This window comes from Grammomys surdaster, unplaced genomic scaffold (assembly GCF_004785775.1).
Source record: "Grammomys surdaster isolate TR1022 unplaced genomic scaffold, NIH_TR_1.0 125852, whole genome shotgun sequence".
In the NCBI taxonomy this organism is placed as follows: Eukaryota; Metazoa; Chordata; class Mammalia; order Rodentia; family Muridae; genus Grammomys; species Grammomys surdaster.
Window position 1 is genome coordinate 1,340,041 of NW_021620678.1, and position 15,946 is coordinate 1,355,986.

The following is a 15,946-nucleotide window of genomic DNA, read 5'->3' on the forward strand; positions in this document are numbered from 1 at the left end:
GAAGGGCCCAGGCCTACCATGGATGAATGGGTGATGGCTTGGTTGTTTAACACTCCTTAGTGGTGCTGTTCTGATGTGGAGAAAGGTGGTGCCAGTGTCAAGGAGCATATGGTGTGCACATGGGGACTGCTGCCCCTCTGGTTGGATTGTCATCTGTGGAATGATAGGACAAACTAACCTGCGGAAGCACAGGTCAGCCACTGTCACCTAGTCACCCGTGTCATGTCCCAGGCTGGGTGCTGGCCAGGCAGCTTGCCGGAGGAGCCCAGTGGCAAGCGGGCAGTGGCTGTGGGGATGGGGAAGTGGCTGCTTCGGCTATCTTTAGCCCCTTCCCTCAGCCTTTGACTCTGCCAGGCTGAGCAGAACTCAAGACGGGAGAGGGAGTCAGGGCCACTTCTCCATAATCACATGAAGCCAGTGACCTGGAGCCACTTAGGGAGCCTCTGTGGTATCTGACTCTATGCCTGTTGTCCAGGGTAAGCACTCCATCACTCCCATTTGTGAAGGAAGCCTAGTCGTGGATGATGAGCTCAGGGAGGGGGAAGGACAGAGGGATTCGCAGGAGTGTAATACAGGGACCCACACCCCTCTATCCCTCATGGAGCCTCAGCAGCCCTGCTTGTTGTAGGCAGTGGACACAGTAGTCAGGTGGTTAGCTAGCTTCCTGAGGCAGCATCTGCCTTCAGCTTTCCTACACCAAGGAATGAGCCTCTCTCTATCTCAGATTCCTTCTATGGGCTGTCAGGATCACATATGTTTGGAAGCAGACCTCCATCTGTGAACTGGAAACAATAGCTAAAGGGACTGAAGAAGCTGGGCAGTGGTGGCGCACGCCTTTAATCCCAGCACTTGGGAGACAGAGGCAGGCGGATTTCTGAGTTCGAGGCCAGCCTGGTCTACAGGAGTGAGTTCCAGGACAGCCAGGGCTACACAGAGAAACCCTGTCTCAAAAAACCAAAAAAAAAAAGAGGGACTGAAGAACCCCAGGCAGAGGTATGATATACAGTAGGTGCTCACCAGGCAAGTGCTCCTCTCCCCCATCCCCAGCAGCCAGACTAGGCTTTACAGCTCCTCCCAGCAGAGTGATCCCGATGCGATGCCTGGGCTCAGTCGCAGCAGTACCCACCCCACAGCTAGCCACCAAGTACCCTTAATCACGCTGCTGATCCTCTCCCGGCCTCAGTTTTACATCCTTGTCACTGTGGGGTAATAACAAACCCATTTCAAGGAGTGGCCCTATGGATTCTGAGAGTGTGAAGACCTCAGGCCAGACAGGCAGAAGGAACTACGAGGCTCTTGGGAGTTGGCCAGCAGCTGGACCAAGGACCGGGCCCTGTTAGAGAGGCAAGCAGGTCTTCAATAGAAGGGTGGGTAGAGGGACCACAAAGCCTCAGACAAGTAGCTGCTTGCTGAGATCGGGCAGAACTGTAGTACTGGGGAAGGAGGCAGCTTGGGGTCATCGCCACCCCAGTAAGACCCAGGATCAGGGTACAGCACTTTGAGGTGAGCCCAGGTGGCAGCTAGCCTGTCAGGGCTTCCTCCTTGGGCAGTCCCTAGGCATGACATTGGCTGTCGTGCCTTTTAAGGCAATAGTAACTGCGCCACCACTTCCCTGTTCCCACTTGCTCAGATTCATTCTCAGCAGGTATTTTTTTTTCAAAGGTTGGAATCCTTTTGTCACCACAGGATTCCAGTGAGGCCTGTCTGGGGGTTTTGGTGAGAGGAAAGGCTGAAAGGAACATGCCACAGGCTCGAGACACACCCTCTAGGTCCCACATGAAAAAGGGTGGAGAGGTGACGATCCAGTCATCCCAGCCCAGCAACCTAGAGAGATGCTGGGGTCTCCCACTCAAGTACAGATGCTGCACTTCACAAAATTTGAGCACCTACTGTGCACCAAGCTCCGTCCAAGGGAACCTGCAGGTTAAGTAGGGAAGACATTAGCTTTTTCAGTTCTGGGACCAGTTTTCAGTGCTGGGACCAGAGCCCAAGGTCTGTCCACAAAGCCTCTGTACTTGCTATTTCCTCTGAGAAAGTATCAGAGCTTCAGAGATGTCTTTTGTTCAGGCTTAGATACCTAGAGGCTTACTTGGTCTCCTCTGCCTTTTAAATCTGCCTCCCCACAAAAATCAAGTTCCTGAGAAGCAGTTTCAGATGTTTCTCATTTCTCAATGGTGCTGGTGTACAGTGAGCTCCTAAGAGTAACCTGGCCTTACCTGGAATCTTGGGGTTGCCATCTTATCTTGGGCTAGGGCCAGCCTACAGATGCTGAGGCTGTAGATGAAGGCAGCATCCACAGGGTGGCTCACAACTATCCTGCCTCCACAGCCATGCACATGGTATTGAAGTATACACTGAACACATACCCAGGAAGAACTAGATGTTCTGAAGCAGGGAGTACAGATCTTTAATTCCAGTATTTGAAGAGACCCTCCTGGTCTATATAAGTCTCAGAACTACCAACCAGGGTCACCTCACCTCTAACAGAACAGAAACAAGCCCACTGGTAGGGGTAGTTAATTTGGAATCTTTCCACTTGTGGCCCTAACCTTGAGAACATTGTTCTGGAGCTCTGTTGCTATTCACTTGATCACTAGCTACATAAAGGTAAGGCATTGCAAACCCAGACTACTCAGGAGTTAATGGGCAAAACAGTACCTATTTTTTTTTGAGAGGGTTTCTCTGTGTAGCCCTGGCTGTCCTGGAACTCTCTGAAGACCCGGCTTGGGCTCGAACTCAGAAATCCACCACCTGCCTCTGCCTCCCAATGCACCACCACCGCCCGGCCCTCTTTCAGGCACTAAAAGGTTCCTAAAAGAGCCCAAGCTTGGGGTCTGAGATGTTAGAATCATGTACAACTGAATCCCAGAGCACAGCTGGGCTCTTTAGCTGTGTGCTTGCTACACCCACCCCCTGGTGGTCCAGGCCTAAATTGCCAAACAGCTGTAACAGTAGGACTGACCTCCTCCCTTGTAGGGTTGCACTATTCAGGAAACATGGGCAGCCCCCAATCCAATGCTAACAATGCTATCATACAGTAACATGGAAGCCTATACCAACACAGCTTTGTGTTGCTGGTACAAGCTTTAAAGCAGCACCTTAAAAAAAAAAGCCTGGTAATCACCTGACCTAGCATTAATCAGTTTCACTAGGCAACCCCCAAGCCTACCTGAATTGGATGCAAGCTCCCATTAGGGCCTCAAACCCAGCTGTCAAGCAGGGCTGGCATATTGAAGCTTTGTGCATAGTTATCATACTAAACCTTTTGTAGACTGTAGGCTGAGGACCTCAAATACTGCCTAAGGAACCAAGAGACCCTGGTTGGTGTCACCCTGGCTCTATAAAGACCTGGATACAGACAAGGATATTAGGGACACATTGCCCTTCAGTAGCCCCAGCAATCACCATGTTTGCTTTAGGCATTGGAAACCTGTCAGTTTCAACAACTCAAGTGTTGCTAAGAAACTAGGCTCATCTCTTAGTGTACAGAACTATGCCACCAGGCTGGCCACTACTCTTAAGGAAATACAAGAAAACCAATGTTACTGAAAACATTTTATTGATGAGACCCCACCAACTGCACACCCTGGAGTCAAGCACCTTCCTCCTTGGCAATGCGATCTTTCTTGAGTGGTCCCTGTGGAGGAGGAATAGAACTCCATTATTCCTGCACATAGCCAAGGAGGCAAACAGCCAAGACAAAAAACCAGGCAGCCAGGTGCCCCAGCCCAGGTAGGTCCTTACCATGAATGCTTTCTTCTCCTCCATGGTCTGGAAACGACCATGGCCAAACTTGGAGGTGGTGTCAATGAACTTCAGGTCAATCTTCTCCAGAGCCCGACGTTTGGTCTGGACCAGCAAGGACTGTGGGCCAAAAAGAATGGTCAGTGATTGACAGCTAGCATTCCAATACCTAGCACCAACTCTAACAGCCAGCACAGACATGGAACAGAATGAGTAAAAGGTTCATGCAAAGTAACGAGTCCCCTCTTTCCCAAGGTTAATACCCAGACAGGCCAACTTCCCCATAGCTCAGGCTGTGACCCTCCCAGTCAGTCCAGCAACAGTCTCACCTTACGCAGAGTAAGCACTCGCTTCTTGGTTCCCACCACACAGCCTTTGAGCATGATGAAGTCATTGGTCACCTCGCCATAGTGGACAAAGCCACCCTAGGGAAATCATAGAAAGCTATTGGTCAGTAAGGCCAGTTAGTTGTACCATAGAGCCAACCAAGATCAGCAGGGCTGTTCTCAGAAGGAAGGCAACAGGGAATAGTTCCTCAGTCTCACTCGGGCGCTGTGCCCAGCGCACATTCCAGAGCCTCATCACAGAACAGCTAGACATCTCACCCCACCTAGTGGACTCAATTAAGCACAGCACAGCTTATTGCTGTGCAGGGGCATGCATGGCAAGTCCTGTCCCAGACCTATCCTAGGGGTCAGCTCCCAGCACTCACCAGTGGGTTGATGCTCTTGTCAGACAGGTCATAGTCAGTAGATGCATTATTCTTGATCAGTTTACCATCCTTGATTAGGTAGCCTTGACCAATCTTGTAAATCTGCACACAACACATGGGCGTCAATAACTGAGAAGGCAGTACTAAGAACCAGCACCCAAAGTCAGGTAGAGTCAACACTGAAATGCCAGCAACTAGCCTGGTACCAAGAGTTGTGTTTTTCCAGGTAGTGGCCCAGATTAACAACACTGCTATTTGCTGGGTAACAGGCACATATCCCAGCACTTGGGACACTGAAGGTAAGAGGTTCCTCTCTCCTACAGTTACCAAGCATCAACTAAGAGACTGACTAAATCTGCCAGGTATGGTGGTGCCTGTAATCCTAATAATCCTGAGGCAGACAGGACTGCCACAGCTCCAAGGCAGCCTGTGCTATGCTGCTTTTATCTTGAAAAACATAAAAAACTGTTTATAAACTGAATCTTTCAAAACTCTTTGGGTGGGAAAGGGTTAGGGCATTAAACCTGGGCTAGACAGTCTCATACATCTATGACTAAGACTATTCTGGGGATGAGACCATCTGCAGGATCCCAGTTAGCCTTACCTTCTTGTTAATTTCTGTTCGGTGATGGTAGCCCTTCTGCCCAGCGCGAGCCACAGAGAAGGCTACACGGGCAGGGTGCCAGGCTCCAATACAGGCAACTTTACGCAGGCCTCGATGGGTCTTTCGGGGCAGTTTCTTTGTATGCCAACGACTGGTCACACCTGGAAAGAACACGTTAACTCTTTTAAGGGGGCTGGGCACACTCCTGTTCCCGAGTTCCCAAGATACTTGTGATTAAATCATTGGTTAGCTCATTCCTAAAGGACTGGTCTCAGAAGGCAGCCGGGCAGGGGGACGCTTCCACAGCATCACTCAGGGCACACACTCACCCAGAGTCACACTCCAGCAAAGCTTACCTTTGTACCCTTTGCCTTTTGTCACGCCAATGACATCAATCATCTCATCCTGCCCAAACACCTGGTTCACAGGCACCTGCTGCTCCAGCCTCTCTCGGGCCCAGTCTAGCTTCTCAGCCACAGTGCCCCCATTCACCTGGATCTCCATCAAGTGTGCCTTCTTCTGGCGCAGAGGGAGCAGACGCATCTAAAAGCAGATAAAGCTTAGATCAGGTTGGTGGCAGTTTTCTCTTTTTAAGTAAATGAACTGGAAAGTAAATCACTCTGAAGCTCAAAGTCAGTGGCTGGCAGACTGTCATGTCATGATGAGCTACCAAATGGTTCCGTTCCTATTTAACTAGCACTGTGTTTAGAAAATACCCGGCCTGAACACCAGAAGCCAAGCAGAGTCAGTGTCACAGTGCCCTCTGCTGGTTGATTATACGGAATGTCTAATCCCCTCAGATCACAAAATGACTGAAATGAGCTGCACACTGTAGGTGCAGATCACTGTGGGTGCTCACCTGCGTGTGGGCAATTATGCGGATGACCTGACAGTACTTCTTCATGCTGTTGAAGTCCTTCTCCAGCTGTTTCTTGCCTGTATCATCCTGCCATTTCTTACAGTACTTGGTGAAAGCCTTCTTCTTAGATTTGTGCCTTCAGGAGCAGAGCACAATTTGGGGAGGGGCCCGGTGCAGGCCTTCATCACCCTTGCAGTGGGTGAGAGGAAGGCAGACTGGCACCATTTGGGGATGGGGCTCATTGCCGGCTTCTAAGGAGCCTTTTCCACCGGCAAGCGGAGCCTGGATGAAGCTCATCGGGCAGAGCCGAGCGGAGCTGAGCAGAGGTTCACAGGTTAATATGAGCCAAATATAAACAACACAAAATTCTTGCTCCAGGGTACCAGAACTTCCCCATCTCTATCTGGGGGGCACATCTCACAGTAAAAGTGAGGGACCCACATCAGAGGCAGGGAACAAGTACAGACAAGGTTTAAAGGCCAGCATCTAAGCCCAAAAAGATTATCTCAATCAAACTAAGGTCCAGATGCAGAATGACAGATGTTTTCCAGCTGCCCTGTCACTGTTCAGTGTCAAAGCAACAACACTCCAGCCACCCAACATCCTAAGGTTTAACAGTCAGCTTTTGGCTAAAAGAGGCCAAGTTTTCAAAAACCCTTGATCAACAAACATTCACTGTAAGACCCAGCTCACTGTGTCCCTTAATTCTAGGGGAGCCCAAGAGCTTTCCAGGTTCCCAAGCTTCTTACCAATTCTTATAGAACCGCCTTTTACACTCATCACTGATATGCTCAGCAAATACAGTCTTGAAGGTCCGGAGGCCCCGAGGGGTTTCTACATATCCCACAATGCCCACAACCACCATGGGTGGGGTCTCCACAATGGTTACAGCCTCCACGACTTCTTTCTTGTTCACCTCTGTTAAGACAAACAGGTGGAGACTTCAGTGGGAAGACACCCCAGCATACACAAGTGTCCACTTAGACTCAGGCCCTTCAGGACTGCCTTTCACATCTCAGGGCCATCCTGGACTGGGTAGGGGATGGGATGTTCTAGGTGCGTCACAACACCTAGCCTGCACTTTACTCTGCACAACTGCTAATCTAAAACAGCCAGTGTGCCAGGCTGTGACTATCAGTGCTGAAGCATTAGCAAAATGCCACGTGCTTCATTCACTCCAGACTGCCTCAAAGACCAGGAACCAAGGCCTGGTTTCAGGTGTCTTCGTAACTTGTCCAGACAGTTGTTAACTATGGCTAGAAAGTTTCGAAGAACAAGAGGCAAACTCTTAAGTGATTTTGAGAATTGAGTTGTCTCTCTTCAGAGGGTTGATTCCCAGGAGCCCACATGGAAAGGACTTTGAACAGGACTCCACTCTTCCAGGCAGAGGCACTACCGCTTTAAGTCAGCCTTTGGTCCATCCAGACAAAGCACCCCAAGATGGAGCTCACCTATTATGCTTTGCAGATTTACTAAGCACAGGAAAAATTACACACAGCTCAAGTTTGACAAGGAAGTATTGTACATACTAGATCCAGGCCTGTCAACTTCCCGGACGATGTGGGTCATGCCAGCCTTGTACCCTAGAAAGGCTGTGAGGTGAACAGGCTTGGAAGGGTCATCCTTCGGGAAACTCTTCACTTTCCCACGGTGCCGGCTGCTGCGCTTCCGAGGCAAGAAGCCCAAGGAGCCATGCCTGGGAGCGGAGAATTTCCTGTGAGACTGAGGTAAAGGGAGAGAATCACCAACATTGCTCTCAATCTTCCCATCTCTTAACACTTTTTAAAGAATTTTATCCAAAGGTAGACTGCACTAAGACGACTTCCAAGTTCTTTTGTTTCCATGCCTTCCATCAGCCACAATCAACAGCTAAGTTATGACACTAGAAAGTCCCAAACAAGTTGGAGGTGAGGGTGAGCTTTCAGGAGTCACCGCTAAATGGCAACATGGCGTATCAAGCAGCCTATTACAAATAGGCCTCTAGAACTCCCAAAGCCAAATCAGAACTTGACAATCAGCACAGAGTTTCTGCCCGCCCGTCAAAGGGTTCATCATTTGTGGCTTCTGGGAACTCGAGATCCACCTTCCTTTCTTGGAAACACATTCCAAAATGAGGCCCCGACCCATGTCTCCATTTTAGCCAATGCATTCCCGAAAAGTCTACAAGACTAATCATCAACTAATTCCATGTTCTAAACCTGGAATTAGACACAGAAACAGCCGGTTCCTGCGAGTCCCTTAGGACTGCGCTCAATCAAATGGCTCTTACACAGGCCCAGGCCAGTGCCACACACGTCCTCTATTAAAGGCCGTTAAGGTCCCTGGATTTAGGGATGGTCGCGGTCCACTCTCTGATCCCCTAGAACAGCCTCTCAGTATTGGTGAGGCCGGAATGGCGCCGATGGGGGGCGAACATACCCAGGCCGGCGGAAACCCAAGGGGAAAGGCCGCATGGACATACGTACCATCTCGCCGCCACACGCCGCCGATAGAGATCGTCCAGGCGCCTGTGCAGGGTATATAAAGCCACTTGATGGCTCCGCCTCCTCAGCGTGCCAACGTGCTGCCGCAGTGAACGTCGGGTCGAAGGGCGCATATCGAAGGTCATTTTACACACGTTTTCCCGCCTACTCGGGATTGACAAATAGCGTCAGTACGGGGAGCGATTGGGTTCAAACTTAGGGAAACGCCGGAGCATTGCGGTTTAGAATGTAATGGATCTACGGCGTTCTGCAGTGGCCAAATTTGATGATAATGAAGGAAAATGGAGGCATTGTGCTTCCTGTAACGTCTAGAACGGAATCGCACAGTTCTAGTCCCTTCAGTCTGACATAGCAATAAAACAACGGCGTTGAAGTAGGCTTAATGTGATACAACTGACTGCGTTGCTCTTGCGAGCTCTTAAGATAGACTGAATGAAACTGCTTTTTGCCTAACCAGTGATTTTGGTGTGACAATGACTTGCCTTTAATACGCCATGATTTCGGGCACACCTCCCTCAATTCCTGTCTCTGCCATTTCAGTCTCCAGATGCCATGTCCCGTTCATATTTCGCTCTTAATTTTCAGATTTACAAATGTGTGAGTTTTTTCCCCTGCGTGTACGTATGTGCGCCATGTGCATGCCTGGAATTTTCAGAAATCAAGAGTGTCAGATCCCCCTGGAACTGGAGTTATAGACTGTTGTTAATGCTGTGAACCAAACCTGGGTCCCGTGGGATGGAAACAAGTTTTCTTAATCACTGAGCCATTTCTCCAGATCAATAATTTTTTTGTTTTGTTTTGTTTTTGTTTTTCGAGACAGGGTTTCCCTATACAGCTGGAACTCACTCTGTAGACCAGGCTGGCCTTGAACTCAGAAATCCACCTGCCTCCGCCTCCCAAGTGCTGGGATTAAAGGCATGTGCCACCACTGTCCCGCCAGATCAAGAATTTTAATGAATTTATTTTTAGCACAACATAGCTTGATTATAGAAAGGGTTAAAAAAAGAATTTCTGAAAGTGAAGGAGCACTACTAAAAGATAATATCCCCTTTTTTTGTTTTTTCTTTTTCTTTTCTTTCTTTTTTTCTTTTTTTTTTCTTTTTTTGTTTGTCTGTTTGTTTTTTTGAGACAGGGTTTCTCTGTATAGCCCTGGCTGTCCTGGATCTCACTCTGTAGACCAGGCTGGCCTTGAACTCCGAAATCTGCCTGCCTCTGCCTCCCAAGTGCTGGGATTAAAGGTGTGTGCCACCACTGCCCTGCAAAAGATAATATCCTTAATAAGTTCTTTTTAGTTTTATATGTATGAGTGTTTTCTTCATTTATGCGTGTGCATCACCTACGTGCAGTGCCAGAGAGATTACAGTACTGGGGAGATTAGAAGAGGGTGTGGGACCCTCTGGAACTGGAGTTACAAATGCTTCTTGTGCTGGGAACCAAACCTTGGTCCTCTGCAAGAACCCTTAACTATTGAGCCATCCCTCCAGTCCCAAGAAGAAAACTTTAAGATTTATTTGTTTGTTTTCTATTTATGTGTAAACACTGTTGGTGTCTTCAGACACACCAGAAGAGAGCATCAGATCCCAGTACAGATGGTTGTGAGCCACCATGGGATTGCTGAAAATTGAACTCAGGACCTCTGGAAGAGCAGTCAATGCTCTTAACCACTGAGCCAGCTTTCCAGCCTTCCTTCCTTCCTTCCTTCCTTCCTTCCTTCCTTCCTTCTTTTCTTCTTTCTTTCTCTTTTCTCTTAAATTTTTCTTTTTCTTTTCTTTTTTTTTTTTAGTTTTTGGGTTTTTTTCGAGACGGTTTCTCTATATAGCCCTGGCTGTCCTGGAACTCACTCTGTAGACCAGGCTGGCCTCAAACTTAGAAATCTGCCTGCCTCTGCCTCCCCAGTGCTGGGATAGAGGTATGTGCCACCACTGCCCGGCTTAAATTTCTCTTAATGTTATGTGCATCAATGTTTTGCCTGCACATATGTCTGTGTGAGGCTCTCAGAGCTTGGAATTACAGACAGATGTAAGCTGCCATGTGTAAGAGGCTGTCGATTTTGAGTAGGCTCTTTATCTGGACCCAACCAATGAGTCATTCATGTTAAATGTTCTAAAGATTAGTAAATTTGAAGTAAACATGACTTTTGATTGATTACAGTAGCCAGCTCCATTCAGTTAAAGGAGCCAATGACCTAATAATGCAAACTGTTCATAATTCAGCTTATTTGTGTTTTAGAAAATAAAAGTCACATCAGCTTTTGGGAATCAGGTTTTGACCTTTAATCCTGTTCTCTGACCACAAATACTTACTGGCCATGTGGCAGTTCTCAAGTTCTTTGATTCTATTCTGTCTTCAAGGCTGCCTCCTTTAACAATGAAGAATAAGGGGCTGGAGAGATGGCTCAGTGGTTAAGAGCACCAACTGCACTTCCAGAGGTCCTGAGTTCAAATCCCAGCAACCACATGGTGGCGCACAACCATCTGTAATGGGATCTGATGCCCTCTTCTGGTGTGTCTGATCACAGCAACTGTGTACTCACATTCATAAAATAAATAAATCTTTTTTAAAAAAAAAAAAAAAAAAAAAAAAAAAAAAAAAAACAATGAAGAATAAGGACAGGCAAGTTTGTACAATTTTGGTGGGAGAGGCTGGAGGATCAGTTGATCAAAGGTATCCTTGACTAAATGAAACTAGGGGAAGGCTCTTAAACTGATGGCAAAATATGTTTAGAAAAATCAAGTCTTCAAGCTGTGCATAGGGCCACGTGCCTTTAATTTCACCACTTGGGGGGCAGAGCAGGCAGATCTCTCAGAGTTCAAGGCCAACCTGGTCTATATAGTTAGCTGCAAGCCAGCCAAGGCTATATTATGAGAGACTGACTTAAATAACATTTAAAATTAACACCTTTAGAAGATCAGGACTTTTGGGCTAGAAATTTGACTCAGTTGGTATAATATTTGCCTATTCTGCATGAAGTCCTATGTTTCATACCAAAGTCTAGGCATTTGGCTTACACCTTCCATTCTTTCTTCCTGAGAGAGACAGAATGGAGCCGGGCGGTGGTGGTGTACGCCTTTAATCCCAGCACTTCACAGCAGAAGCAGGTGAATTTCTGAGTTCAAGGCCAGCCAGGTCTACAGAGTAAGTTCCAGGACAGCCAGGGCTACACAGAGAAACCCTGTCTCGAAAAAAAACCAAAAAACAAACAAACAAACAAACAAAAAAGGAGAGACAGAATGGAACCAGGCAGATGCAGACCCACAGAACAGCCATAAAGAGAAAGCACAGACCTATAGGTATTGTATCATAGCAATTTCCTCCCAGTTGAAACATTCTGTCCTGCAAGGGAGATTCCTAAGACTCAGAAAGTAAGCAACTCACAAGTCTTGGGAAGTTCCTGAAGCTTACCAGATTCACAGGTTATATAAATTAGGAATTGCTGAGGAGAGACTTTTCTACCTGTAGAGCTGTCTGGGTGCTGTGCAGAGAGCTCCAGGATTGCCAGTAAGCTTTTTGGTGTTGGAGTTAACTGTCCTTGAGCTATCCCTGCTCCTGTAGTAACTTCAATAAGCTCATTGGTTCATCAAGTTGGACTTTGGTGGAATCATTTCTCTGGTCTGTCATCTCTGACCATTGGTAGATATTTATCTACCATCGGTAGATATTTATTCACATTTTCCCAGGGAATTTCTCATGCAACAGGATCATGGATCCTGACTGATCCATGAGCAGGAGCAATGAGGCTGTTATTTGTTTGTTTATTTTATATGTATGTATCTGTGTTTGAGTATGTGCACTTGAATGTAGGTATCCAAGGAGTCTACAGGCAACAGATCCCTCTGGAACTGTAGTTACAGGTTATGAGCCACCCAGTGTTACTACTAGGATCTGTGTTACTACTTTGGCCCACTGCAAGAGCAGTATTTGCTCTTAATCACTGGACCCTCTCTCCAGATGTCTTAGTTAGGGTTTACTGCTGTGAACAGACACCATGACCAAGGCAACTCTTATAAAGGACAATATTTATTTGGGGCTAGTTTGCAGTTTCAGAGGTTCAGTCCATTATCATCAGCATCTAGGCAGCATCTAGACAGTCATGGTGCAGGAGGAGATGAGAGTTCCACCTCTTGTTCCAAAGGCAGTTAGACAACTGGCTTCTGGACAGTAGGACAAAGTATTAAAGCCCATGCCCGCAGTGACACATCTACTCCTACAAGGCCACACCTCCTAATGGCACCATGCCCTAGGCCAAGCATATACAAGCCATCACGCTAGTCTATGTTTTTTGTTTTTTTTTTGTTTGTTTGTTTGTTTAAGATAGTCTCAAGTACCTAAGGCTGACACTGGAACTTAAGTCTGAAGCTAGCCTTGAACTAATTCTCTAGTCTCCACTTCCCTAGTTGTAGGACTACAGCCAGCCTGATTCAGAAAGAAGGAGGGTTGCCCAAGATATTGTGAAACTATAATCTTTTCTTGGGGGGGGGTTGTTTGTTTGTGTGTTTGTTTGGTTTTCAAGACAGGGTTTCTCTGTGTAGTTCTGGCTGTCCTGGAACTCACTCTGTAGGCCAGGCTGGCCTCGAACTCAGAAATCCGTCTACCTCTGCCTCCTGAGTGCTGGGATTAAAGGTGTGCGCCACCCCTGCCCGGTGTGAAACTATAATCTTTTGCCATGGTGCTTAATAACAAAGATGATGTTAATCTGATGGTGACCAGAGCTTCGGAAAGGATGCCCTCCCAGAAGTCTTTTAAGCATAAGGGTACCACAGCCTCTGTGCAGGCTCGTGGCTCTGGTTCACTCTTTGGCATATAAAAAGACATAGCAGTTCAACAATTCCAAGAGCTTTAGGGGCTGTGTGCCAGAAAGCAGGATCAGGATCTGATAGGCATCACATATCTATTTCACAGGGGCAACTAGATAGGATGAATACATCCATTCCTAGCTGACTGACAAGGGCTCATCACACTGAATGCCTGTGGGAGTGCAGTGGGTAGGTGTTAAGGCACCCAGATGGCTCTTTATTCTCTGCAATATTCTTTACCAAGTGGTCTATGCCTTAAATTCCAACACTGGGGAGGACACTGTGAGTTTCAGGCCAGCTTGGTCTACAGAGCAAGTTCCGGGACAGTCAGTGTTGCATGGTGCGATGCGATCCTATTTTCTTTTCTTTTCTTTTCTTTCTTTCTTTCTTCCTTCCTTCCTTTCTTTCTTTCTTTCTTTCTTTCTTTCTTTCTTTCTTTTTTTTGTTTTTTTTTTTTTGTTTTTTTTTTGAGACAGGGTTTCTCTGTTTAGTCCTGGCTGTCCTGGAACTCAGGCTGACCAGGCTGGCCTCGAACTCAGAAATCCGCCTGCCTCTGCCTCCCAAGTGCTGGGACTAAAGGTGTGCGCCACCACCGCCTGGCGCGATCCTATTTTCAAAGTAGAAACAAAGTGAAACGAAGACACTCACATTCACTACTTGTGCAACGTTTACAAATAAAAAATAAATATGAGGGCTAGCAAATAAAAATAAGTATGAGGCACTTGCCATGCCTGATGTCCTGAGTTCAATCTTTGGGACTCGTTTAGTGGAAGGGAAGAAGCTACTATCACAAGTTGTCCTCAGATTTCCACACACATGCTAAATATAATGATAACAAATTAAAAATAGGGGCTTGAGAGATGGCTCGGTAGTTAAGAGCACTGGCAGCTCCTCCAGCACCCACAGGGTGGCTCACAATGATCTGGAACTTGAGTCCCAGTGAATCCAATGCCCTCATCTGGCCCCTGTGAGCACTGCACTTAGGCCACACACACATGCATGCAGGGCAAACACCCATATGCGTAAAAATAGTAAATAAAATGTTCAAAACACTTAACTAAAAATAATTGGAACCCCTGTTCCTGGTTTTTAAGCTCAACCCAGTCCCTTGCTGTTGGCGTGGCTTACTCCTGTGCCTGTCTGCTCCCTGGCAGTTTGGACCTGGAGCTGGCACTCCCAACGCTGACACTCCAGGGATCTCTCAACAATACTTTCTTCCTTGATGCTGCCTTGGTTCCTCATTTTACCTTGTCTTATCAGCAGATTCTATTTGCATTTCTGTAAGCTCGTTTCTGACACCTCTTCAACTATGCAGTAGCCTTTTGTTTATTTGCTTTGTTTGTTTTTGAGAGACTGGGTTTCTCTGAGTAGCCCTAGCTGGCCTCAAGCTCAAGAGATCCACCTGTCTCTGCTGGGATTAAAGGCGTGTGCCACCACTGTCAGCTACAACATTGTGTAAGCCACAGATATGTAGATAGACTGATTGGCTAACTGATTTCTGGTGTGATCTGGGATGAGAATGTTAATATGAGTAATTGAGATTGGAAAAAAATCACCTTGGCTAGATTACCAAGGTGTAGGCGGGATTATCTAGCATGCGTACTGCTGATTCCGCTCCGCCCTGTGGATTTAGTGTTATGAGATAAATCATGGAAAGATTCTAACCTGTTCATCTACGTTGTGGCTTAGAACTCAGAACGAGGTACATATGGGCAAGAGGAGACTGTTTCTACAACATTCAAGGACAGGTAGTAAGTACCAGGGCTGGCTGCTCCGCTCTGGAAGGTCCTGACCACACACAGCTTTGTGCTTTGGGGGAAATGCTGTGTTAGGTATGATAGCTGATGTCTGTGATCTCAGCGAGTGAGATTGTCCTGAGTTGGAACTGAGCATAGGCACTATATATAGTGAAGTTAGCAGGTAGGAGCACGTGTTCTTACATTGGACCAGAGTTTGGGTCCCACTACCCACACAGTGACCCACAAAGGTCTGTAGCTCCAGTGGGGAATGCCACACCCTCTTCTGACCGTCTCAGGCACAGCATTTACATGATGCACATACAAACATGCAGGCAGACAAGGATACAAAATAAAGATGAAAAAAATGAAAACAGTCTTCCAATCTACAAAGTTACAAAGATTTTCTCTTGTTTTTGCTTTTTTTTTCTAGAAGTTTTATAGGATCATAGTATAATAGCTGCTTCAAAGATTTCTCATGGGTATGGTGACACAGGCCTGAAACTCCATTCACAGGGATGAAGAAGCAGCAAGAATAGAAGTTCAAAACCCAACCCCCTCCATATGGTGAGTTCCAGAGACCAGCCTCTACAAGAGACCCTGTCTCAAAAACAAAATAAAAACAACAAATAAAAACAAAACCCCCCAGGAGCACTAAAGGTAAAACAGAGTTGGGGTGGGGGTTGGGGGGCTGGGTGTATTTATTGACCACCTACTGTTTGTGAGGCCTTTGGATGTAGCAAAACCTGACCAGCAGGAGTCCACAGAGGAGATAATGGAAGAAATAAGTACATAATTAATTATTGGATTAAGGAAAGGAATAGGGAGCTGTGGTGGAAGGGGAAGGGAATCTCAGGTCAGTTTTTTCCCAGCTTTTGCCTCCCTACAGCTCCTTCCAGGTGGGGGTGCGCATGCATGACGTCATCGGTGGACCTAAGCCGCAAGGTGGTTCTGGGGGCCCGAGGAGGCTCTGCAGATCTCTTAGAGAGGGTCATTCCTGTAGCCAGCGATTCAG

The 15,946-nt window shown here is 47.1% G+C and overlaps 1 protein-coding gene and 3 non-coding genes across 4 annotated transcripts; all 4 read right to left on the bottom strand.

Annotated features, from left to right (window-relative positions):
- Window positions 1-3,540: 3,540 nt before the first annotated feature.
- On the bottom strand, window positions 3,541-8,461 carry Rpl3 (ribosomal protein L3). Its single transcript, XM_028789895.1, has 10 exons — window positions 8,385-8,461; window positions 7,449-7,641; window positions 6,669-6,837; window positions 5,920-6,055; window positions 5,417-5,603; window positions 5,061-5,221; window positions 4,457-4,558; window positions 4,074-4,169; window positions 3,745-3,864; window positions 3,541-3,637 (listed from the first exon to the last, which is right to left on the bottom strand). Exons 1-10 carry the CDS (start codon window positions 8,385-8,387, stop codon window positions 3,593-3,595), a joined length of 1,212 nt encoding a protein of 403 aa, XP_028645728.1. The 5' UTR covers window positions 8,388-8,461; the 3' UTR covers window positions 3,541-3,592.
- On the bottom strand, window positions 4,244-4,337 carry LOC114640930. Its single transcript, XR_003714219.1, has one exon. It is a non-coding gene; the product is annotated as a small nucleolar RNA U83B (small nucleolar RNA).
- On the bottom strand, window positions 6,056-6,110 carry LOC114640931. The gene has a single exon (XR_003714220.1). It is a non-coding gene; the product is annotated as a small nucleolar RNA U82P (small nucleolar RNA).
- LOC114640933 lies at window positions 7,916-7,979 on the bottom strand. Its single transcript, XR_003714222.1, has one exon. It is a non-coding gene; the product is annotated as a small nucleolar RNA SNORD43 (small nucleolar RNA).
- Window positions 8,462-15,946: the final 7,485 nt, after the last annotated feature.

Bases quoted from the DNA above. Each gene is read 5' to 3' on its own strand.
- Rpl3 (XM_028789895.1), bottom strand. The intron at 5,222-5,416 runs GTAAGCTTTGCT...TGTTCTTTCCAG, and splicing joins AAAAGGCAAAGGGTACAAAG to GTGTGACCAGTCGTTGGCAT. The intron at 4,170-4,456 runs GTGAGTGCTGGG...TGATTTCCCTAG, and splicing joins ACAAGAGCATCAACCCACTG to GGTGGCTTTGTCCACTATGG.